General features: G+C 35.9%; 1 protein-coding gene across 1 annotated transcript in view; it reads left to right on the top strand.

Moving 5' to 3' along the window:
- Positions 1 to 25491, top strand: part of LOC136028161 (calcium/calmodulin-dependent protein kinase kinase 2-like) — a 166148-nt gene that overhangs the window by 28052 nt on the left and 112605 nt on the right. The window contains exons 3-4 of the mRNA XM_065705842.1: positions 14694 to 14747; positions 20707 to 20758. Coding sequence (XP_065561914.1) covers positions 14694 to 14747; positions 20707 to 20758 — 106 coding nt within the window. The remainder of the gene's footprint in view (positions 1 to 14693; positions 14748 to 20706; positions 20759 to 25491) is intronic.

Raw genomic sequence — 25491 nt, 5'->3', positions numbered from 1 at the left:
ATTGGTTTGAAGGCCATTTGTCTGAAGATTATTTCAAGTCTCAGCTGCTTCAATTTTAGTGACAAGATCATCTAGGTCTGGTAAGGACAATATATTGTTTTTGTTTGTTTACCAGCAAATTGCACTTATGTCTTGAAACCACTTGATATGCCAATCTTCGGGCCAACTAGACGAATCTCGAGAAGAATCCTTGAAGAACACAAGATGCGAAATCCTGCCGAAAATTCAGGCCCAAAGGAGGTGTTTCCTAAGCTGTTGAAGAGCATTTGGGATGATTTGGCAAAGGATGACAGTGTCAACCTCAAAATGCGTTTACAGCATGCTTTGACTGAAAGTGTTGCATCGAAAAGATTCCAGATATGTGATCAAATGACGAAATCCATCAGGCTATTGGTGATTCTGTCACAACTTTCTTTGTAAATATGCGGTTTGTCACTGTTTGTACGGTATCGTGTAAGCGAACAAAGCTTTACAAGGCTCCCGGAAAGTCACTAGTGGAATCGAATGAAGAAGAGGATAAAGATCCTGATAATTCAAGGACGAGTGAAGTGAAATCTGGCAAAGCTAAAATGAAGCCGAATAAAGGAAAGGGATCTGGAAAAAGTTACAAGAAGTCTTAAATCCAGATTGCTCTTCTGAAGACACTTAAAAAAAACTTACTAGAAAAACTGTGTGACAATCTTAGTGAACTTAGCTGGGATGAAGGTCAGAATAGTGAAAATTGAGGGTGGTGACAATTCTACTTGTAAGATGTTCTCAGGCCCCCAATGAAAGTGTCTTTTAGAACATGTGAGCAATGCTGACTCATGTTACAAGTGGCCCAAGAAAGAGGGTGTCGGTATTTCTGAAAAAAAAAAATGTGTGTTCATACTGGACAACTCGTTCAAAACTGATATGGCCCTTTCCAAATTGCAAGGCACCATCAAGTTACAACGTCATAAAAAGACTTTGCAAAGAACATAAGTTCTAGCCTCCTTTTTGAGATTTTTCTGCAACAGATATTTCAATATTTTTCTTAATTTTTTCAATATAACTGACCTTTTTTGCATTGAATCTAAGAGAAAAAATTATGTAAAAAAGTGGTTGTTCAAACTTACACAATGCATAACCAAATATAAACAAGTTAGGATCCTACATGAACAGTACATAAAATAAAATTCACCATCAGATACAACGCATTAGAGAACCCTGCTGTAGAGGTTTCAAGCTACCATCTTCAAAATGTGAAATTTTGTATTTTTTTTTTCCCAGAAGAATCATCACGGAGGTGTGTTTATTTGTTTTACCAGGGATGATCATATTGAACCAATGGTCCTGGAGTGTCGGGAGAGGGCTCATTCAAACGGTAATGAAACATCCAGTGTCCTTAAGTGACCATAATGATTGGCCGTCATTACGGGACTTGGAAATATCCAAAAGGCTGTAGCAAACGGGTCTAGCCGTTCCCCCCGGAAAATTCCTCACTGAAAATTTCCCCCATGTTCCCTGGATAATTCTGGATGTTCATTAGAAGGGAATTTGAGAGCTCTACTCACCTTTTAAAGCAAGAGATAATGATGAAGTGTTACCATAAAAGAGTCAAAAGGGTTCAATGCATTAATGTTTATTTGTTTTTTCCCAGTGGCACATCATATGGAAGCGTTGGTCGTATTAACTTCGGAGGAGGCTCATTCGATTGCAAATTAAAGATTCCAGTGCCCTTTTATGGGTCAACATGATTTGGGGGCAACAAGCCACCCTCCGCTCCCCCCCAACGTTTTCCCCTAAATACATCCGTCAGGATTTTGAGATAACTATTTAATTCAAATAGCCCAAAGATCACATTCCAAGCCTCTGAGTTTGACGACCTCCCCTTCCAGCCCTAGGGGACAAAGATTATAAGCTATGCAAGTTTTCCATAGTTTAGATATAAGGTTTTTATGGAAAGGTTTGTCGAATAAGCTTAGGAAGGGGCTCAGTCAATTTGAAATTCATATTTTCATCGCCCTTTTGAAGATTTTGCCTGCTTTTCAACCAGTTGCTACCGAACGAGTTTTTACCGACTACAATGTTTTAAAAAAGTTTCTTATTCCAGTTAAACGACCCTTGTATTTCAACAGTCCTGTTTAAAGAATTGTGACAAAAAGTCCAACTTAAGCAAGAGTGAGGTTTTAAGGAAGGGGTGGCCCCCTCTCATATGCGGAGTAATTTCGGTTCATTTTAAATGTTAATGTTACTGCTTACTTTCTGTTGATTAAAGTTGTTTTTTAATTTACTATCTGATTGTTGTTCGAATCAGCCCTCTCTCGATCTTCTAGGTCCCTTGGTCTGATACGATCGTCCCTGGGGAAAAACAAACAATACACGTCCATGATCTTTAAATAACGGCGAAGGCCACACCTCATTTCCATAATAAAAACCACAAACTTTAGACTGTTTTAATTTTTCAATTTTAGTTTTAAAGATCTCATTTTAATGTTTATTTGATATTAAATAATAGAAATATTGTTTAAAATATTTTTAGTAATATATATATATATATATATATATATATATATATATATATATATATATATATATATATATATATATATACATAATAAAGTTTATTTTTTAATTTACATACGTAGTTTGCTATGTGCAGCTCTTGGATAATTTTTGGAACAAATTTCACTGTGTTAGGTAAATTCCCCTGTACTTTACTTGCCGCTGTTTTTATCCATGATCATTCTTTGGTAAAAAATCAGAATTCCAAACATAAAAAAAGTTTTTTAGTTTTTACACGTAGTTTGCTTTGAACAGCTCTTGGATATAGAGCCGAAATGTTTTTTTGAAACGAATTTCACTGTCTTGCGTAAATTCCCCTTTGTTTTACTTGCTATTGTTTTTACCCATGATCATTCTTTGGCAAAAAATACACAACTCTAAAAATAAAAAAAAGTTTTTTAGTTTTTACACGTAGTTTGCTTTGAACAGCTCTTGGATATAGAGCCGAAATGTTTTTTTTGAAACAAACTTCACTGTCTTGCGTAAATTCCTCTTTGTTTTACTTGCTATTGTTTTTACCCATGATCATTCTTTGGCAAAAAATACACGATTCCAAACATTTGCAGATGAGGACTTTAAACCTCTACAGTAGGATTCTCTGTTTTTTTATTAGGAAGGGAGACACATGCCTCAAAGGATGTATTTTAATGCCAAAACATCTAAACTCTCATTGAGCCTTCAGGTAAATGCAGAATTAGTTCTAAGAAAGGGGAGGTAGAAATTTATATTTAATTCCTCATGATTTCTGGGAATATTTCTGATCTCCGCTGCTATTATGAAAGTAAAGAGCAACCTTAAAACCCATAAATGAGCAAAATTTTATTCCTTATAAGAAGGGGGCTGCCCCTTCCTCATTCCTACCTCCGCCTCATGGTCTTAGAAACTTTGGATGATGCTCATTCGACCAGAAATTGAGTTCTAGTGTTTTGTCTTATAAGCCGAAAGTGATTGGAGACCAACCAGTCCCTGTCCCAAAACTGTCTTTGATATGTGGTCCTTTTTTACCCCTTAGGACATTTGAACGACGTTTTTAGGCACATATTTTGTATTTTCGCTCAATTTTGACTTCTGAATTCTCTGTGGGAATTTTTTTTTTATGGGGGGATTTTCCGAGTGGGGGACGCTGGCTCCTGTAACAGACAAGCTGAAGACCATAACAGTTGAAGATTTTTGGCGCTGCTACGAAGAGTGGGAACGCCGTCTCCAGCGGTGTGTAGCTGCCCAAGAGAACTTTTTTGAAGAGAGACCAGACAGACCAAACCACAAACTTTAGACTGTTTTTATTTTTCAATTTTAGTTTTAAAGATCTCATTTTAATGTTTAATTGATATTAAATAATAGAAATATTGTTTAAAATATTTTTAGTAATATATATATATATATATATATATATATATATATATATATATATATATATATATATATATATATATATATATATATATATATATATATATATATATATATAAAGTTTATTTTTTAATTTACATACGTAGTTTGCTATGTGCAGCTCTTGGATAATTTTTGGAACAAATTTCACTGTGTTAGGTAAATTCCCCTGTACTTTACTTGCCGCTGTTTTTATCCATGATCATTCTTTGGTAAAAAATACAGAATTCCAAACATAAAAAAAGTTTTTTAGTTTTTACACGTAGTTTGCTTTGAACAGCTCTTGGATATAGAGCCGAAATGTTTTTTTGAAACGAATTTCACTGTCTTGCGTAAATTCCCCTTTGTTTTACTTGCTATTGTTTTTACCCATGATCATTCTTTGGCAAAAAATACACAACTCCAAAAATAAAAAAGTTTTTTAGTTTTTACACGTAGTTTGCTTTGAACAGCTCTTGGATATAGAGCCGAAATGTTTTTTTGAAACAAACTTCACTGTCTTGCGTAAATTCCTCTTTGTTTTACTTGCTATTGTTTTTACCCATGATCATTCTTTGGCAAAAAATACACGATTCCAAACATTTGCAGATGAGGACTCTAAACCTCTACAGTAGGATTCTCTGTTTTTTTATTAGGAAGGGAGACACATGCCTCAAAGGATGTATTTTAATGCCAAAACATCTAAACTCTCATTGAGCCTTCAGGTAAATGCAGAATTAGTTCTAAGAAAGGGGAGGTAGAAATTTATATTTAATTCCTCATGATTTCTGGGAATATTTCTGATCTCCGCTGCTATTATGAAAGTAAAGAGCAACCTTAAAACCCATAAATGAGCAAAATTTTATTCCTTATAAGAAGGGGGTTGCCCCTTCCTCATTCCTACCTCCGCCTCATGGTCTTAGAAACTTTGGATGATGCTCATTCGACCAGAAATTGAGTTCTAGTGTTTTGTTTTATAAGCCGAAAGTGATTGGAGACCAACCAGTCCCTGTCCCAAAACTGTCTTTGATATGTGGTCCTTTTTTACCCCTTAGGACATTTGAACGACGTTTTTAGGCACATATTTTGTATTTTCGCTCAATTTTGACTTCTGAATTCTGTGTGTGGGAATTTTTTTTTTATGGGGGGATTTTCCGAGTGGGGGACGCTGGCTCCTGTAACAGACACGCTGAAGACCATAACAGTTGAAGATTTTTGGCGCTGCTACGAAGAGTGGGAACGCCGTCTCCAGCGGTGTGTAGCTGCCCAAGAGAACTTTTTTGAAGAGAGACCAGTCTCATTACTTTTCAGCCACACCTCGTATATGAAATTGTTATTCCGCATTCATTTGTTCTTTTTATTAATCTTCGTTATGATATTTTTTTTTTTTTTCTTTTTGATGATATGAGAAAAAAGCTCAGCTTGAAATAAAGATTGTTTTCGGTAAAATGTAAATTATTGTCTGGTTTTTAAAAAGCACAGGGTGAGTTAGCCAATCTCCTCTTTATTGTAGCTTGTGCTCGTTTTGAGTTTGACTTAGCTATTTTTTTTAACTTCTGTTCTTTTTTTCTTATTCATTTATTGACAGGATTTATGGTGTTCAAAAGTACAGTAGCTATGCCCCTGGGAGTTACATGATTCCCCACTGCCCCTACGGAAACGATTGTAAGTTATGCAATTTGCCCCGTTGTTTACATATAGCACGTACTATTGTGAAGCATACATATTTGGGGGAGGGGGATTTTTCACCGGAACAATTTTCCGTGGAGAGGAAGATTTTTTCACTGGAAGAATTTTCTGTGGGGAGGAAAGCTCTGGAGGGATTTTCAATGGAGGGGAGAGGGGGATTTGCTGGCATGATTTGAAATAATTGTCAGAAATTCTACGTATTTTTTTTTTACAATTTAAAGTAGGGAGCAACGTTAAAGCTTAAAACGAACACCAATTATTTCGTATATGATGGGGGCTTTCCTGTTACTTACGTTATTTATGCTTAAGTTTGAATTTTTATCACAATTATTTAGAAAGACTGCTCAAACAGAAGAATTTGAATGAGAAGTATGTCTTCTAAAGAACCTTACTGCTTTAGCGTAGCCTAAAGAAAAAGAGACTGGGAGGGCATGGCCTTCCTCATGTACGCTGGTCGTTTCAAGTTTTAATGTTGCTCCTTACTTACATTTGAATAAAAGCTCTTTATTAAGTTTTCTATAAGAATCCAGATTTTGGCTTGCTATTCATATGTTGGGTAGTTTTTAATGATTGTTTTATTAGGTTATAATGCTTTGGATTGATGCGCAGGGAGAAGTGTTCAAATATGTGGGTTAAAAATCTGCATAATCTTTGGAATGGTAAATGGTAGGGGGAAAAACATCCAAATATTTAAGTTAAAAACTGGATAATCTTCTGGGTTCTTTAGAGCCGAAGGAATTCTAACCTCCATCATTTTACAACCTTGAGTGTAGACGAATATTAATCAACTATCCCCGTTCATATGCCCTGACAGTTTTTACTTGATTTCCTTGGACGCACATGGTGCATTTTGGTTTAATTCAATTTCCCACTAAACAAGTTCCGACAGTTTTAACACAATAGTCTATCCTTAGCCGTTCTTGAGATATCGCAGATATGCCCTTTGGACAAAATTGGCTGAACATTCCGAAAAAAATATACCCTGAAGTTTTGAAGTAATACCCTGAGTTTTTCCTGGGATATTTTACCTGCATCCTTCTGAATGTAGAAATTGCCTATGAATATATCTTAAATAGCATATTCTGATGTAGTTTTGTATTCCCCTCAACTTTCCTTGAAACTTTCAACTCAATACCCTGTTCTGTTCCTGAGTTATTGCATCTGTTCCATTTGGAAAACCTATATGCACACAAACTCTGTTGATTTAGTTCAATAATAGCGATGGTTGTACCAATAGCAGTAGTAGCATTAGTAGTAGTGGTAGTGGTAGAAGAATGAGAGTTGTTGCATTAGAATTTGTAGTAGTAGTAGCAATCTTAGGTGTAGTAGCAGTCGTTAGTAGTCGGAGTTACAGTTACAAGTAGTTACAGTCGCTTGTCGCCGCTGTTGCAGTTTAAGTAAACGCAGTAGCAGTCAAAATTTTCCACTTAATGCTCTTAGCTGTTTCAGATGCATTGCAGATATACCCTTTTAACATCCATATATAGTTAAACATCCCTCTCAACATACCCTGGAAGTTTCAATTTAATATCCATATCTGTTCCAAAGATATTGCAAATGCGCCTTTATAACGGACTTGAATGGACATAATTTCTTTTGATTTCGTTCATCATTTATAATAACTTGCTCTCAAAATTCCAACATAACACCCTTAAATTATCTTGAGGTATATCAAGTACGCCCTTTTGACAATCTGAACCAACATAGTATCTTTAGTTTTAGTTTCACATTCTCCTCAAATTAAAAATTCACATTCTCCTAAAAAATAAAACTTTATACTCTGTCCTGTTCCTGAGATATTGTATCTATGCCATTTTGACAACCTGGAGGCTCTTAAACCCTTTTAATTTAATGCAATAGTAGAAGCATCAGTAGTAATAATAGCTGCCCTGAAAGTTCAAACTTCATACATTCAGCGTTATTGAGATATTGTTGGTGCGTTTTTTGACAACCAGCATGCACATAGTGCCTTTTGGTTTAGTTTTATTGCAACTTATTAGTTGATGCTATAAATTCACTTTTTCTCGTAGTTTGAAGTAGCCATGTTTCTTTTGCATTTTAATGGTCAGAACTGTTTATAGTCACGACTGCTGTTGTAAAATCTTCCCAAGTCGAACTTCATATTTTGACAAAGGTTCTTATAGCGGAAAATCCACCAGACATGAGGAAGGGTTCGTTGATCTAGATCCAGCCCTTCGCCAGCCATTCCAGCTGTTCTGGGGAAAAAGTTGTCAAAGCCAGGAAAAATTCTTCTTCGTCTTGAGTGTTAACTTCCACATGTCAAGTTTTCAAAGTATAGCCACGATTGTATTATGAGACATAGGAAGTTGCTCTCTGTCTAGTTTGTGGTTAACATACACACACAAAAAAATCCTTTGACACTACTGTAGTCTTGATGATGATTGAGTGAATTTTAGTTGTTACCTGATTGTTTATTTCTGGCTTGTTTGATGTAACAGGCAAAGTCCGCTAGGGTCATCGCTATTAACTTTTTGCATAATAGTATGAGAGGGTCATTTCCGTTTATCAATGCTAGCAGAGTCATTTGGTTGGATTCCATGACGCTTTCAAAACTCAAACTATGCTTCAATATATGGTGCGTCAAAAGTAAAGGCTTTTTTTAGAGATAAAATTGTTTTACATTTTTAAACGCTCTCTAAATGTTCGTTCCTATTTAGTATAATGCTGAACAGTTTCTTGGCAATTCTACTGGGAATTGTAAGATTGGCCTAACACGAACTTCGGTTATTTATAATTGGGACTGTCAGTCAGATACAGTCAGTAGCGGTTGTGACCTCTCTTGCGCCCCGGGCAAAAGCTTGATTAGCACCCTCCCCCTGTCTGCCACAAAATTTTCAGGCCAAATTTCGACAAAGTTTCCATTTATTAACAAAATTATTTTCAATCTATTGATTCATTAATAGTTTTACTTTTTAGTTTATTATTTAGATGAGTCAATTATTATTATTAATTAATTTAATTTGATTATTTTAAGTATTTATGTTATTTATTTTTTTATTATATTTAATTTTTTTATTATATTAATTAACTGATAATTTATTAATTATGCTCATTTTGTTACTACGCCGTCTACTTTTTAATAAAAAAATTTCTAAATTACAAAAGGATCATAACCGTTAGATTGTTTATTTGAAATTTGGTGCCCTAAAATTTCTGCACCCGGGGCAAGTGCCCCCTTTGTCCCCCTGTAACTCTGGATACAATCTAACAATTTTGAATCTTAAAACCATGACTTAATGTTATAAAGTGAGTAGTACCAGTTTGCCCAGAGAGTGAAGGCCAGGTTAGTCAGTTGATTTTTGGATGCTGACAAGAGAGTATGTGTTTTATTTCTTATCTGCAGAAGTACATGATGGCCTCTCTTGTGGTTGCCACCCTGTATAGTAATGTGTAAAATATCTTAATTTTACAGGATTTAAGCAGGATTTACAGGATTTTCGTGTAATTTTCAACGCTTTCGAATGAAATTTTCAGGAATGGATCCATAGTCTGAAGTAATGCCGAGGAAGGTGTTACTTCTGTTCGTTCTCTGCTTCTAAGGGTGCAAAGATAGGTCATTCTGTGAAAAATTGTTTCGAACTTAGAAAAAAGAATTTAAATCGAATTGTCTAGTACAATTTGCTTCTCCCGACCTAAAGGAGCCGGATTCAAAGTTATGATTGTTCAAAGTCTGGACATATTTCCTGGAATGCGTCAATCCTACAAGTAGGGAGAGAGGATATGACGCAAAAAAACTTTCGCAAAAAGTACGTAATTCGTCCAAGATCAGGAAAAGTAATTGTCAAGGAGGAGATGGAGTACAGTTGGGTATGTACTTGAAAGTACATTCATGCGTAGATTTGAACGATGCTGGACTTTGAAACAAAATAAGTAGATTGAATATAACAACTATTTTAAAAGGATGAAAATACATTAAGCGTTGCCGCCAAGACCTGAGACAGGGTCCCGTAGAGGAGCTTTTTCTCCCCTTTACCAAGTTTTTTTTTATCTTCGTCTTTTGTTCTTATACTATAGGTCTCTTTGATTAAATTTCAACATGGGCTGATCTTTGTCTGCTGTAGTTGCACACAACTTTGTGATCTATAAACTTTTTAGTCGAAACCTAAGCCCTCTATGTCTCTGGTCCTATCTTTTTCACCCTCACACCTTTATTTGGCTTTGTGTCCATACTTATGGTCCTGGCATGTATTTTAAGTTTTCTTGGAGAGCGCTAGTTGGCCACACCAATGTATCCTCTCCAAAGTGAAATTCTGCCCAGAGCCAATGGTAATGCAGTGTTTTTTACTGTCCCTTGACCGTTACTTCAGCAGCTCTAAGTTCGTTGTTTTTTTTTTCTCGTTGTGCTTGTGACACACAGAGTAGCATGTATCGTAATGTGTTTGACCCTACTCCTGCATAAGCTTAATTCCCTTGCTAGAAACTCTGGATTACTGTTTTAAGACGATACGCCATCTCAGGTATCACGCCATTGAAAGCCTTATAAAAGGCCCTTTTGTCATTAAGAACTTAAAGATTGCAATCTGGGAGAAAGTTTGGACTGGACGGAAAAATTTATTGTTGTTTTTGACTGAGAAGCAGCGGCATTCGTTGCTGCTAACTGCACCGGCCAATCTATCATTCTTATCCTCGTGAATAACAGTCATTCGCCGAGACAGCGTTGGCATATGCCTTGTTAGGCCTAGGTCTACTGGGAGATTTAAAGGGTGTCCAATTTAGTCTTATTTTATAATTTAAATATTCTAAGAGATGAATGACTACACGGGTCATATTATGTTACCACTGTATTTCACGAATTATTTGAAATACAAAAATTACTTCACGGCATCTTCACTGCTGCTGCAGATTTGCAATACCTAGATTTTGCAATCCTTCTACAGAACATTTGGAACTAAATCCCACGGGAATATTTGTCTCATTTTATTATTCAAACAGCAGTTCATCAAAAAAGGGATTGTTGTACTCCTTCTTCTCTAAGTGGGTCGATGTTAGGGAGATAGAAAACGCATCTTTATAAGCTTCTGCTTCTTTCTATAAATAATTACAAAAGGGAAACAACAATATGAATTGCATTATTGTTGAACTAATTAGAGCGGAAAGCCAACTAATCAGTGAAGTAGTAAAAAATATGGTTTTTCATTTGATTCACCTTCCACTTTATCCATAAAATATCAAGCGAATACGGGACTTACGACTAAAGATCTTGGTTAAAAAGGCGTTTCTTACAATCTAAGCTTTTTTCCAGAACGGCATGGGCTGGCGTACCTCAGGTGTTCTTTCTAGCAGACCAAATTAAAAAAAGAGCCAAGTTTGGGCAAAACGTGACAACTTATTTAAAAAAAAATCAAGCTGCTATCGTGAGTAATTGTATAGCCGAGATAAAGGGATTTAGGCCGATGGTAGCCCCCCCCCCCCTTGGGGTAATTTTATTATCTTGATTTTTATTTCGTTTTTGCTAATAGTCAAACATGGTTTGGGGCTACCACTTAAAAGAAATTTACATAAAAATGAGTTTTTCGAGGAATCTACTTTCTCAAAGAATTTTAATTGTGAATTTGTTTCTAATTGGCAACTCTGAAAAAATCAATTATTTGTCCAAAACCAGAAAGAAAAGTTAATTTCTTCCGTATTTAAACTAAAGAAAAAGAAAACAATAGTCTAAGATAACTCTTACAATTTATAATTTTGAAATTAGTCCAGTAAAGATTATATCTTTTAAACTTGCTAAATTCAGACTTCGTTTTTTTTTCTCTTGTATTTGGAATCATAAGAAGAAAAAAAGAGCATAAATCTTTCAAAAGAAAGGCTTTTGAAGTATCTGTCGTAATCCGTATAGAGTACACAAGTTTTATTTGCTATACTTTACAACATATAACACTTAAACTGGTCTAATCACTATTAACTCCGGTAGCTAACAAATTTATTTCATTCAACGGAGCGCAATTCACCATTCCCGTACATCTGACTTTAGTCTCTCGACACGAAACGTGATCTTGTGTAATAAATTGGTAGATGATTTTAGGTAAAATCACCACAATATCCATGCAGGTTTGAACTAATTTTCTTTTTTTTTTGTTGAGAAAGTTGTACGTATCAAATACATTGAGGCCAGATATGTTCAAAACTTTATTCAGAAAAGGTTAAACAAACGCAAATAAATAAGTATTAAACCCAATCAAATACTAAACAATAATAAATACTGCCAAGCAAAAAACGAGCATTGACATGTAAGCCCATACAAAGAAAGAAACGCCCTGAAACTTTTGAGTGTTCAAACTGTGCTTTTTTTCCTTTTGGGCAAAAGGTAGCCTATAGGAAGACATTTGGGCAATAGGACTTTTTGAACCAAGCTTTTATGGATGCATTAAACCTTCTTGGAATTAGAGGGATGATTCTTAATAAATAAAATTACACTTCCCCTAGCCTCTTAATTGTTCGTAGGTATACTTTTGGCCGCAACGTGATACTCTATAATTTATTGCTTTAAAGAACGTATAATGATGGTGATGATATTATTAAGTGATTTAACCTTTTCAAGTATTTCACTGCTAAATATTTACAAACTAACACTACAAAGAAAGAAAAAAAAACTAGAATAAATGAAACTAATGAATGCTACAATCAAAGGCAACTATCAGGTATAAATATGAAATATTAACATCAAACTAGTCTGAATACAAGAAAGAAGAAAACAAGCCAAGACATTTTATGTTTAAAGACTAAATAACTCTGGATACGTAAATATTTTTAGTAAAATTGAGAGCATCAAACCCGAACAAAAATACAATCTGTAGCAGTTTTATATAGCACTTTTTATATACGACTTCGAGAATTACAGCCTTGTAAAATCTCTCCTAATACTCGAGTTAAATAGATTACACTTATTCTAAATAACTGTTGTTTTTCGTTTTGTTTTTTGTATTTTTATATCCTATATTTTTGTTCTCATTGTCTCAAATTTATTCTGCGCAAGTTTTCTTGTTCCTTGTTCTTGATGAGTTTTTTGTATTTTTCATTGGAAACCACGCACAGTTGATCTTACATTTTCGTTGGTAATAGTAGAATAGACGACTTCGTTAACTTTTTAGCTGGTAGAAAGCCCTTCTTTACGGGCCATTCCCCGTCTCGCTCCACTCGCCTGGGCGTTTAGCCCTCGTCAAAGGCCCTTTGCGAAAAAAAGTTGAGAAATGTCTGCACACAGAGGGAGGTTCTTGTAAGAACACCCGTAGTTCTAGAAAAAACATTCATTGACATGGACAAAAATACGGGTGTTCAAGCCGAATTACAGACTTTCTTGTAAACTTGAACGAACTTCCAAGGTGCTGCCCGTTTGCCCATTCAAAGGACAAAAGCATTGAAAGGATTCAAAGGATTTGATATGCCGTTATTCATGTTATTAAAACTGTAAACTGAGTTTATTATTGCCTTTATTACACACTGTATAGTTTTTTTTTTCATTTATGCTAATGGAAGCAGAGCTTGACTTGGACTTTTGGAGTTTATATAGTGGATGAAAGTTTGTCGAAAATATTTGTTTTCATCTCTCATAATTGACCGATCTTTGATGTTTCTCATATCAACAATGCAAATATTTGTTGGACAAGACGTAACTCGGCTAAAAGATGGATTATTAAATCTCCGTTTTTTAATGTTGCTTGCGTACCTTTACTGAGGAGGACAGGGGGGGGGGAAGAGATCCTTTTCCAAAATTAATCTCCGGGAACAATTGGCAAATAGACATGTTTTCCCACCTTCACTTCATCTTAAAGCTCTGGACACGGGGATTTTTTCCCTTTGTAACCAGAACAATCGTTTATATCGTTGCCCTGTTTAATGCAAGAAGACTGTTATATATCATTTTTTGAGTGACAAAAAGTTCAAGAGAATCGGATTTCCGCAGAGGAATAGGATATTTTATTTTGTTTTTCTATCCTGTCATTTTCTTTCTTTTATTGTAGTTCTGTTGGCTGATACCAATATAAATCTTGGGATTTTTTAAAGGGTATTTAGCCTCAACAAGATCGCTTCTGGAGGTTGATGTATTTGATTATTTGGTGTATATTCAACCCTTATTAGATTGAGTTAAAAGTTTACTTAACCATAGATAGCAATATGCCCTTAAATAGGGATGGAATGTTAAGAAGAGGTGATGTTTTGAAAATATTTTAAACCATAGTAGGGTTGTAGAAATTGATATAAGTAGACAGCCAGGGTATTTTTGATAATTTAGAAGTGAATGTGGATTTACTCATGAAGGAAAAGATAAATATGACATTAAACAGATTAAAATGTGAAAAACAAAAAGGGCTCATAGTAATGACAGTATGGTAAATACATTTTCGAAATATTGCGGTTACCTAAATAAAGATAGTTTCCTAAAAATTATGAGAATGATTTCTGATAAAAGGGAAGTACTAAAAATTTTGGGAAAATAGTTAGAGGTAGCTTTTTCTGGTTAAGGCGGGAAGTGAGGCTAGTAGATCGGTCAAGGTAGAATCAAGCGTTCAGCAGGGTTTTGTTAGGCTGATTTGACGGAGCTGGCGTACGTCCGCTAATGTATCGGGGGAATATTTATGTGAATGCTTGAAAGTAAAATGTGTATGTTCTACTGAGCATATTTTCTGAGAAATTTTGCTTTGTCTAAGCCTTGTTCAATAATTCAAAGACCTTTTTTCAAAAAAAGGAAGGAATGTAACACGGATTCTTTGGCCAGTACTTCGTACATCGAAGAAATGTTCGATCCTTTGCTTAAATAGCAAGAATTAAGATACTATATTCTCGGAACTGACTATTACTGTTTAGTTACTCAAGTCCAGAACCGTTCCTAGGGGGCAACCAGGGCAGTTGCCCCAGGTGTTGTGGCTGTGGCTGGCGAATTGCCCTCTTTGATCCAGTTTCTCGCTTGTATTCTGCTTCTTTGCTTATATTTAGGTTGGGAGAGGGCACTGTAATTCATTTTGCCCTGGGCCCCTCCAACCCTGCTCAAGTCTTAGTATCCTAAATTGATCTTTCTCCTTCCATTCTCGTCCAAGTCACCAGAGACCGCTGAAAGCAAAAGAAATTTCTGTCTTTACATCTTATATCTTTTCTAGGGTTCATATGGCATTGTTAAATTGGCTTATGACGAAACTGACGATACAAATTATGTAAGTGCCTTTTTTATTGTTATTTTAAGTTAGCTGGTTTAACATATAATTGAATAATTATATGTAAATGTTTGCTCATGCTGATTACGTGGTTAGCAGCTAACCACTACTAAAAAAAGAAGCGAAAAAAGAGCTGCTCTAAATAATGCTTGCGGTTAATAGACCTTTTGAAAAAATGTTTCTCAAGATGCATCCCAATGCTTGATAATCCAAATTCTTTCCAGCTATGCAAGACTGCATTGTGTGTAAACTCCAATAATTAAAAAAAGTGTTTTTGTAAATTTTGTATAGCACGACAGTAGTCTTCAACCACAATAAGTATATGTATCATGATCTTTGAATGGACAACGACCGTCTTATTGAATACTACCAAATCTCCCGCAACATTGAAAAAGAGAGACTTGACGCCTCAAATTAGGCTTGGATGAGACTATAACAATTCCTTAAACCTGTGGGTATCTTTTGGTAGTTCGCCAAAGCAGAAATTTTGAATAGAGCGGAATATCATAACTGAGGAGATATGTTCACCAATATGTCTGCCTAAAGCATTTTGATGGTCCTTACAAGTTTTTAGGTGCAGTGTTAGTATTAATCTCCATTCTATCAAAATTGAAACGAAACTTTAATCAGTGCATTGGCAAAATTTAACTCCAAGTCATTTCCGTATAATGTGTGGATGCTCTGTTCTTAAGCTGAAGCTCTTCTAGATGTATTGGCTTTAATCGAAACATAATTGTACACTAATAACTTCGACTTACCGGTTCTGAGAAACCGGTTGACTTGAAACTTACCATTCCCTTAGTGGTTATCCTATGGTGTCTTACCATGTTGTGACTTAACTTTTTTCTCCAGTTCATCATGACCTAACTCTTGCTTTCATTTGTGTTCCTAGAAATTTAGTAACATCTCCAACTTAAAAATTGCAGTTACTTAAGCGAAGACACATTGGAAAGTAACGAAATTCAGCTAAGCTAAGTATTTGATGGCCAAATATTCCCTGTTTAAGGCGAAACAATCTAGTAGGGCCTTGAAAGTATAACTCTGTGACAGCCCTAGGTCATTTTTTTTTTTACACCCGTCACAGACCTCAAAAGGCTATTATTTCAGCTGTACATCTCTGTGTATCGTGTCTAGCTTCGTCCAGTATAATCTGAAAGGATAACCGATTCAGCAATCTTCTATATATATAAAAATAAGTTGTCTGTGTGTGGATCTGTGGATGGATCAGGTGACGTCATGTTTGTTCGCATATGACGTCTGAATTATTTCACACTAATACAAAAGAAGAAAAAAACTAAAAAAGGTAAAAACTACAAAAAAAACTAAAAAGAAAAAAAAACTAAAAAAGCTAAAAAACTAAAAAAAACTAAAAAAAGGTAAAAATCTAATAACTAAAAAAAAACTGAAAAAAATAAAAAAATGCAAAAACTATAAAAAAAATAAAAACTAATAGAAAAACTAAAAAAGCTAAAAAACTAAAAAAACTAAAAAAAACTAAAAAAAACTAAAAAAAGGTAAAAAACTAAAAAAAACTAAAAACTAAAAAAGAAAAAAACTAAAAAAAAGGAAAAAACTGAAAAATAAAAGAGAAAAAGAAAACAAAAAAAATATGAATAAATATATATAAAAATAAGTTGTTTGTGGGTTATGTCTGTCTGTCTGTCTGTCGAGTGACGTCGTGTTTGTCCGCATATGACGTCTGAATTATTTCACACTAATACAAAAGAAGAAAAAAAACTAAAAAAGGTAAAAACTACAAAAAAAACTAAAAAGAAAAAAAAAAGAAAAAAGCTAAAAAACTAAAAAAAAACTAAAAAAAGGTAAAAAACTAAAAAAAACTGAAAAAACTAAAAAAAGGCAAAAACTAAAAAAAAACTAAAAACTAATAAAAAACTAAAAAAGCTAAAAAACTAAAAAAACTAAAAAAAGGTAAAAAACAAAAAAAATTTGTATATTCGCTAGTTTTACGTAGTTAAAAACATATATATATATATATATATATATATATATATATATATATATATATATATATATATATATATATATATATATATATATATATATATCTATATATATCTATATTCACAGGTGGGACATAGGGACACAACTACAATGGCGCGTAACGACTTACGCGCGCGGGGGGGCTTGGGGGGGGGCGCGAAGCGCCCCCACCAACTAGGTGTTGGGGTGGCGCGAAGCGCCACCCCAACAGCTAGTATATATATATATATGGATGCAGTATCGAGCCTTGAGGGGGCATGGGAAGTGAGACAGCAGAGGATTTCCCCAGCTGGTGAGTTGGGTCGGGACGATAATGCGTAACTTTGAAGAAATTTCGTACGGGTCCTTTGGACCAGTGTTTGAGGTAATGCTTGAGGTAACCTGTCTATGTGGATGGAATAATAGTTTATGCGCCTCAATCATATGTTATTGTTCGTGACTGGCTTAAGGGAATCAAGATCAAAGCAGTTTAATCTTAGTCTAAGCAGTTTAGAACAAAGGAAGCACGGAACAGCATGCCGGTACCACGTTCAATCAAATAAGCAGTTTGTTGGTACCATATTTTGAAATTTCAAAGCTTTTGCGAACGATGATTGTGATTATTATCAATGGTGACGTCAAATTTGAGTTATGACGAAATAGCGTTCAAGTTTGAACGTAACAGTTTCAGTTTGAGTAGAAATTAACGTAAGAACCATGTCATGAAACGCAACGACCTTAGCATAAGACATAACGTGAAGCGTTGGGTTTCCAGTTTGATGGGTCCAGGCACGGATCCAGCCCCTGGCCCAAGGGTGGCGGTTCCTTCTCCAGAAGGGTTGAAGTTTGTGTTTGACTATGAAACTATAGAAAGACATTTACTAACACGTGAAATTGCTGCTTTATCTTTTATATATTGGGATATAAGGACAATAATACAGAGCAACTTACAGGATTTGAATATAGCACATATGTTTACAAAAGGAAGTTGAGCTTCCTGGGACCCCTGGTTGAAAACGAATGATGACATTGTCAGTCTCGACATAAATTTTATGATGAACATTTAAAAGAGCTAAGCCTGTACGCTAAGCTTTTCCCGCTCGTATCCATAGCCAAGTTTCAAGCATCTGCATGTTGGAAAAAGTCCGTTTGGCAGATGTAACATTCATCGGGAGCGAAACGAAGATGTAAAAAAGCCTGTTATTACAAGGAAATGCATCCCCATCGCATTCCATGACAGCTTCTGCAAGCAAAAAGGAAGCAAAGGTCCTTCCCTCTTGAACCGAAGCCACATCCTCGTCCACACCAGCGTCTGTTAATATAATATAAGGTTGATCTTGTATCTAGTACAGATTACCGAACTAGCTGACTGTATTTACTTGAAATACACAGAACTCCGATCTTCAACGGTTCGTTCGTGACGGTGGCAACATTTTGAAGTAGAAAAAGTGTTAGCCGAAAAGATTCCATTGTTTCTTTTGAGAGTCCACTTTTCAAATCATTGGTGACGGAATCGAGCAGGGGTATACAAGCAGCGCGCCAATGATATTCTTCGGGAGAAGACTACGGTGGATTATGTTGGTGTATCTGTCTTTGGGTAGTCCTTGGAAATTTAAACATCTTGCTGATTTTGTATACAAACTCTTTCATTTTTTTAGTATCAGACTAAACTTCATGTCTGATTTCCCTTTTCTCTACAATTTCGAGAAGATCAACAACGTGGGTATCTGCAGCGCCCAGTTCCAAAATCTTTTTTTTTTAAGTAGTCTACTGAGAGGCAATGTAGTACCAAAATTGTGCAGAAGCCATTGCAGCTCTGGCACACCTCCCACAAACTTCATAACTTGTATTCTGCAGTAAATAGTCTTTGCCTTTGACGCGGTAGCATATTCATTCCACTCACTAATAAAATTAAGAGCCTTAATGATTTCAGGAAGCTTGGACACAAACTGCATCAACGACCCATGCCGCTTGATCCACCTGGTCTTGCACATCCCAGCAAGCTGAGCTTTGACCACTTTAGTTGGGACATCTGTTGTTTTTTTTTATCTGAAGCATTGAATGACGAAACAACTTCTTTTATGTTTTCTATTGCGCTTCTGATAAAAGTAGCATTTGAGCTTTTTTGACAGACAGAGAGATTAAAGAGAGAGCTTCTTTTTCACCCCAGCTACTGCTCCACAGTTAGCCGGATTTATCACTGCATTCTCGCTAGTCCCAATTCCTACATAGTAGAGTGGATTCCGACCCACTTCCTTTAACAGACATATAACTTAACAATCACTTTACCATTAATAGTTTGTTCTTGGTCCAGAGTAGAATTTTCCAATATGACAACATTAACCTCTAAAAATCCAATAAAGTCGTCATATCTTTGGTTCTCATAGGTATGGCAAAGAGATAAGGTAAGCTGTGACTTCTGAGACTCATCAGTTGTTTCATCAAAAACAATGCTATTTTGCTTGACTTTCTTCATTCGCTTTATATTTACTGCAATAATCTCTTTTCCACAACAGTCAATCAGTTTATTCTGGGATGTTTTACTTACATGCGTAACATTCGTGCCCGTGGTCAAATGCTCCTTTAACCCATCGTCCCCGCTAATCACACGATAACGCAAAAGTTCTCTAAAGTTCCCCTCGTGTCAAAGGGGAGCGTTGTCAGCATATATATTGCCATTATCCCGGTAATCGCTGTTTGGATCTGCCGCCCAAGAAACACAAACGCTTCAAATGCTTCAAATTCCCTGGCTTCAAACGCTGTTCATTTACTCGGCTCTGCCTAGGTTTGCCATGCGTGTTACAGGGCTTAATAAAAGACTCCCTGGTTAGCAGCATTATGTTAAAGGCTGGGTTACACATTTTCTAAGAGCAATGTGTTTACTTTAACCACTGGCAGCTCCAGTTACAAACAAGAAAAATATTTACAAAAAAACATTGTTTGAATTTGGAATATACAAACCAGTGAAAAGCTTACATGTAAGAATCAGTCAGACAATGCTTTTCTTCTTTCCCCTGTTTCCCGTGCGTAGAACGTGGTAATGAATAACCATTCGTGCGCTCCCAAGTTTTTGAACTTTATTTGGTTGTCAATTGTATTGATACACCAATTCTGGGGCGGGGTGACAACTGACGGGATAATCGGTTTTCACTGGACTTGGGGATGGGGGACTCTTCGAATCTTACTTTGCTCGAAGACAAATTAAACATGTCAATATCTTCCCATTCTTCACTGAGGGATTTCAAAATTATAAAACTGCAGTGTTTTTAAGAGTAAAAACCGTTAAATCTTATTGCAATGGAAAATCAACCACAGGCGACGCGACGGCCCCTCGAGAGTTTTGCCGAGGTTGACTAGGATATTAAGCAGACTTGGCTTACGCGGACTATTTGCTATGTGGATGGTTTTGCAACAATATACAGTCACACAGAACATTATAGGAATGGGATTTTTTTAAACATTGAGTGATTAAATGAATATAATAAAAGAGATCAGGCAGTCTGCACACGCAACAACAATTCTAGCTAAGGTACAAGTAAATTCAATAAAGGTGTCTTGTCGCGAAGAAATAAAATTCATCGCCATTCAAGTCAGCGCCATTTAATTGGCAATGATGAGATTAAAAAAAAAAATACAAAGTAGATAGTGAATCCATTTTCCTACGAAAAGTAAAAAGTGAATTCTTTGCGATAGGATGAGCCCCTCTCCCTACAATCTACGACCCTCCGTTCTGAGTGGTGAGGCCAGAAAAAGCATGAATACTGTTTTTGGTAGACGTTACACTCCTTACAAAGCTATGCTATGGCGTTGACTGTGATGTTGCAGTCTTTTCCTGTTCTTGTGTTTTCTTGATAATATTTGTATATTATACTCCACAATATTTGCTGATAATTCTTAACTGTGTTTTTTTTTAATTGATGTGATTAAACTTGTGAACTCCCAACCAATGGACATGTAATCATATCAAATCTACTTTTAGGCTATGAAGATTTTGTCGAAGAAAAAATTAATGAAAAAGGCCGGGGTTTACGGTAAGTGTTCACTTTCTCGTTTACTGCATAAAACTCTCAGCTGTGAAAATAATCACGTGAAATTGTACGACGTGAACTTGTAGTATTTCTAATTTTATAGGCTCGTCAGTAGGTTTCCAATCCTTGCAATAGTGTATATGCCACGTTTTTCCTCTTTTTTTATACATGTCGCCCGACAGGCTGTGTTGTATTAGTTTAAAATGTTTTGCTTCTGTATATTTGAGAAGTGAAGTCATTTTGAATTAACTCTTTATTAAAAGTGGGCTGTGAATAGCCGCTCTGATAAATCGGATGGAAATAATGAATTATATCGCAAGGGAGAATTGAAATTCTGGATTTCAATGATTCTTCAAATTTTCGTCTTACCGAATTCTGCGTAGTACTCAATTTATAACCATTATCATAGGCAGGGCAATAGTGCTGCCTAAGTAAAGAGTGACATAGGCACAATGATTTTTATGGCACTTGGTATTAACCAAGTGACATATAGCGATCGCAAATTCTGTCGGTCTGTCGGTCCCGGTTTTGCTACTTTAGGCACTTCCAGGTAAGCTAGGACGATTTGGCAGGCGTATCAGGGACCAGACCAGATTAAATTAGAAATAGTCGCTTTCCCGATTTGAACATCTGGGGGGAGGAGTGGGGGCCCGTTAATTCGGAAAAATAGAAAAAATTAAGTATTTTTAACTTAGGAACGGTTGATCAGATCTTGGGGGAAACCTAAAATCATGGAAAACGCTTGGATCGGAGTGATCGGGATGAAACTTGGTGAGAAAAATAAGCAGAAGTATTAGGTACGTGATTTACATAATTGGAACGGATCCGCTCTATTGGGGTGGGGGGGTAATTCTGAAAAATTAGAAAAAATGACGTATTTTTAACTGACGAAGGGGTGATCGGATCTTCATGAAACTTCATATTTAGAAGGACCTTGTAACTCAGATCTCTTATTTTAAATCTCAACCGGATCCAGCGTCATTGGGGGGGGGGAGCGGCGGAAATCTTAGAAAACCCTTAAAGCGGAGAAATAAGGATGAAACTGGATGAGAAGAATAAAAACCTGTCTAAGATACATAACTGACATAACCGGACCGGATCTGCTCTCTTTGGTGGAGTTGGGGGGGAATTTGGAAAAATAAGGTAGTTGTAACTTATGAAAGGGTGACCAGATCATAATGAAATTTGATATTTAGAAGGATCTTGTGTTTTAAAGCTCTAATTTTAAATTCCGACCAGATCCTATGACATTGGGGGGAGTTAGAGGGGAAACCGGTATTCTTGGAAAACGTGAAAATTGGGGAATTTTTGGATATTTTTGGATTATTGGGAATAAACCAAGATAACGTATCGCTTACACTTGCGACAAAGCTTTATCATTAAAAAGCACTTTTTTATCAACTTTTGATGGACTTCCAACTCTACTGTATACAATAAATTTTGTTTTCTCCATATTTACTGATAAAAACTCGTAACTTGTAAATATAAAAAATGAATCTGAAGTCTTTCCCTTATCTTTTATCTTTTACAAGTAAATCCTCCATCATCCGACTAGGAACAGTTATAGCTGTGTCATCCGCAAAGGATGCAAGGACGTTTAGCAGATAACATCGCATAGTATCAACGTAAGCTAGATATAAAACTGGTTCTAAAACAGATCCCTGAGGAACGCCGCATTTAACTTCAAAAGGAGACGATACGATGCTATTAAAAACCTCCTGAATAGATCTATCGCACAAAAAGCTTTTCAACCGGTTCAAACAAGCGCTCATCATACCAAGGCGTTCTAAACATTTAGTTAAGATTTTAAAATCAACTGTGTCAAAAGCCTTTCGGAAACCAATGAACACGGTCAGAGGAATTTCACCACACTGGAAGCACGTATTCACAGTATCACTAATGTGACGGGCAGCATATGACGTCGAATGGCCCTGTCTAAAACAGAATTGTGTTTCACTTAATAGACTGGCATTCATGATGTATACATACAACCTTTTAGGTTACATCTTTTCATAGGTTTTTGAGAGGAGAGAAAGAATAGATATGGGCCTCTAATTCTTAACATCAGTGACCTCGAACCCCCCTTCATGGAGCGGAATTACCTTTTTTCTAATTACCATTACCTTTTAGGAAATGATAAGGAAGATGTGCACTGCTACTACTGTTACAAGTACCACAACTAGTACTGCTTTATTAATACTACTACTACTACCACTATCGCTTTACCACTAAAACTACTGCTTCTTTAGCGAGTGCTACCAAGACTGAGGATATTGAAATGAAAATCTGAGGAAACTTCGGCGGAAAATTTGAACTAAATCGAAACATACTCTGTGCGTACGGATTACTGATACAGGCGTATCCGCAATATTTTTGGAACGGCTTACCGTATCAGAATGAAACTTCTGGGGCATCATGAGTGGGATTGTCAACTGACAAAAGTCAACATGTACCTGCTGCTACAGCTATTAATTCTGCTGCTACTACTGTTACTATTACTGCTACTACTGCCACTACTACTATGATACTACTACTATTAAGGATACAGGTATGAAAGTGATTTGACAGCATATTGAGGTGCAATTTCAACTGAATCAAACACACACTAAATGCATGCAGATTGTCAAAAGGGCGTATCTCAAGAATGGATTTCGGTATTAATTTGGAGCTTTCAGAGAATCCTTAAAGGGAAGATCGATTAACAAAAAGGTAATATCTGCATGTTACTACTAACACTACTACCACCGCTACTTTTACTGCTACTACTACTACTAAACTACTCCAACTACTTCAGTTGTAATTACTTCTAAGGCTAAGAATATTAAGATGAAAAGGGCATCAAAAGGAGGTCAAAAGGCCCATCAGGAATATTTTTGGAACGGCTTACCTTATCAAGGTGAAACTTCCGGTTTATAAGGAATGTTCAACTGAACAAAATGCAAGATGTACATGCTACTTCCTGTTATTAATATTACTGCTACTACTGTTACTGTCACAGCTAATACAGTACTACCACTGCTACTACTTCCCCTTCTACCACCACTCCTACTATGATACTAGTACTATTAAGGCTAAGTCTATGAAGATAAAATTTGAGAGAATATTAAGGGGAAATTTGAACTAAACCAAAGGCACTATGTACATGCAGATTGTCCAAAGGGCATATCTCAAGAATGGATTCGGGTATTAAGCCGGAGCTTTCAGAGAATGCTTAAAGGGGAAGATCAATTGACCCAAAGGGAAATATGTGCACAATACTACTAATACTACTACTTCTATTGTAACTACTTATAAGTCTAAGATCATTAAGGCGACAATTTCAAGAGTTATATAAATATACAGGTCATCAAAAGCAACGGCTAATTTTATTAGCTTGAAATTTCCAAGACTTGATGAGAGGGATGTAAAACGGACCAAAAGGAACTACTACTGCTACTAGTACTTATGCTACTACTATTAGTACTGCTAATACGAATGCTACTACCGTTACTACTACTACAAATATGCCTAAGGGTATGAAGGTGAAATTTTCATGAAATCTTGAGGAGGGAAGGTGAACTGGATCATAACACGCCGTCTGTATGCAGGTTGCAAAAAGGGCGTAATAGCAAAATCTTAGGGACAGTTTCGTGTGTGAAACTTTAGAAGGCAATAATTTCACCCTAATGCTACTGCTTCTACTCATACTACTACTACTGTTGCTAAAGCCAAGGTTACTACTATTGATTCTACTGCAACTAGTGCTACTGCTAGCCTACTACTATTTGTACTGACTCTACTACTACTGCTACTGAAGCTATTGGTAATAAGGCGAATAACTTGGAGAATATTGAAAATGTGTTGAACTAAGTCAAAACCCACTATTCCCACACCGGTTGTCAAGGACGTGTCATCAGTGCTAAATGAACGGCTGATGATATTAAGTTGAAACTTTCATTAGATATACATTTATTAAGAAAAGAAAACAAACATCATTCGCCATTTGCCTGCCAAGAAAGGCAATAAGCTTGTAAGGGCAAGCGAGGTTATCACCCTTAGCTAATTAAAACCACATTCATATCACGCTACTCAATACAAAAGAAACTCAACTGATGAAGGAAGAAAGGAAAAAAAGAGAAAGAGGGAAAAGACAAGAAGAAGACAGAAAAAAAATTAACAGAAAAAAATTAACAGCAAGTAAATCAGGGAAATGCCTCGAATAGAATGACAACCTGGAACGGGCCTTACATCGAAATTATTCACGAGATAAAAGAAACTTCTTTACCCGTGACTTGAAAACCGGAAGACTAGGAACATTTTTCACACCCTCGGGCGAAATATTCCAAACATGGGGACCATAATGGCGAATCACAAAAGATGCCCGAGTAGTACTCCTAAACTCACGGGTTAAGTTATCAGCTTTTCTTGTATTATGATCATGACGGTCTCTATTAAAAGTAAAAAGATTTTCAAAAGCAGGGGTGAACAGGCGATTCAAATATTTATACGAGAAAATCGCAGCTTGGTAATCACGAATTTGGGATACATCCATTAACTTATTCTTTTTAAAATGCTCATGAGCAGGAACATCATCAGAATCATAAAATTTCAATAATAATTTTACAGCTCTATTCTGAAGTTTGTGTACTCTTTTGAAACATTTTACAAAATTACTTGCCCATATAGAGCATCCGTACCTAATATATGGACAAAATATTGAAAAATAAATCAATTTTAGAATCTTTTTGGGACTAGAT

Source organism: Artemia franciscana, chromosome 6 (genome assembly GCF_032884065.1).
Source record: "Artemia franciscana chromosome 6, ASM3288406v1, whole genome shotgun sequence".
Lineage (NCBI taxonomy): Eukaryota > Metazoa > Arthropoda > Branchiopoda > Anostraca > Artemiidae > Artemia > Artemia franciscana.
Note: the sequence above shows the minus strand (reverse complement) of the source record. Positions and strands in the feature narration are given on the sequence as shown.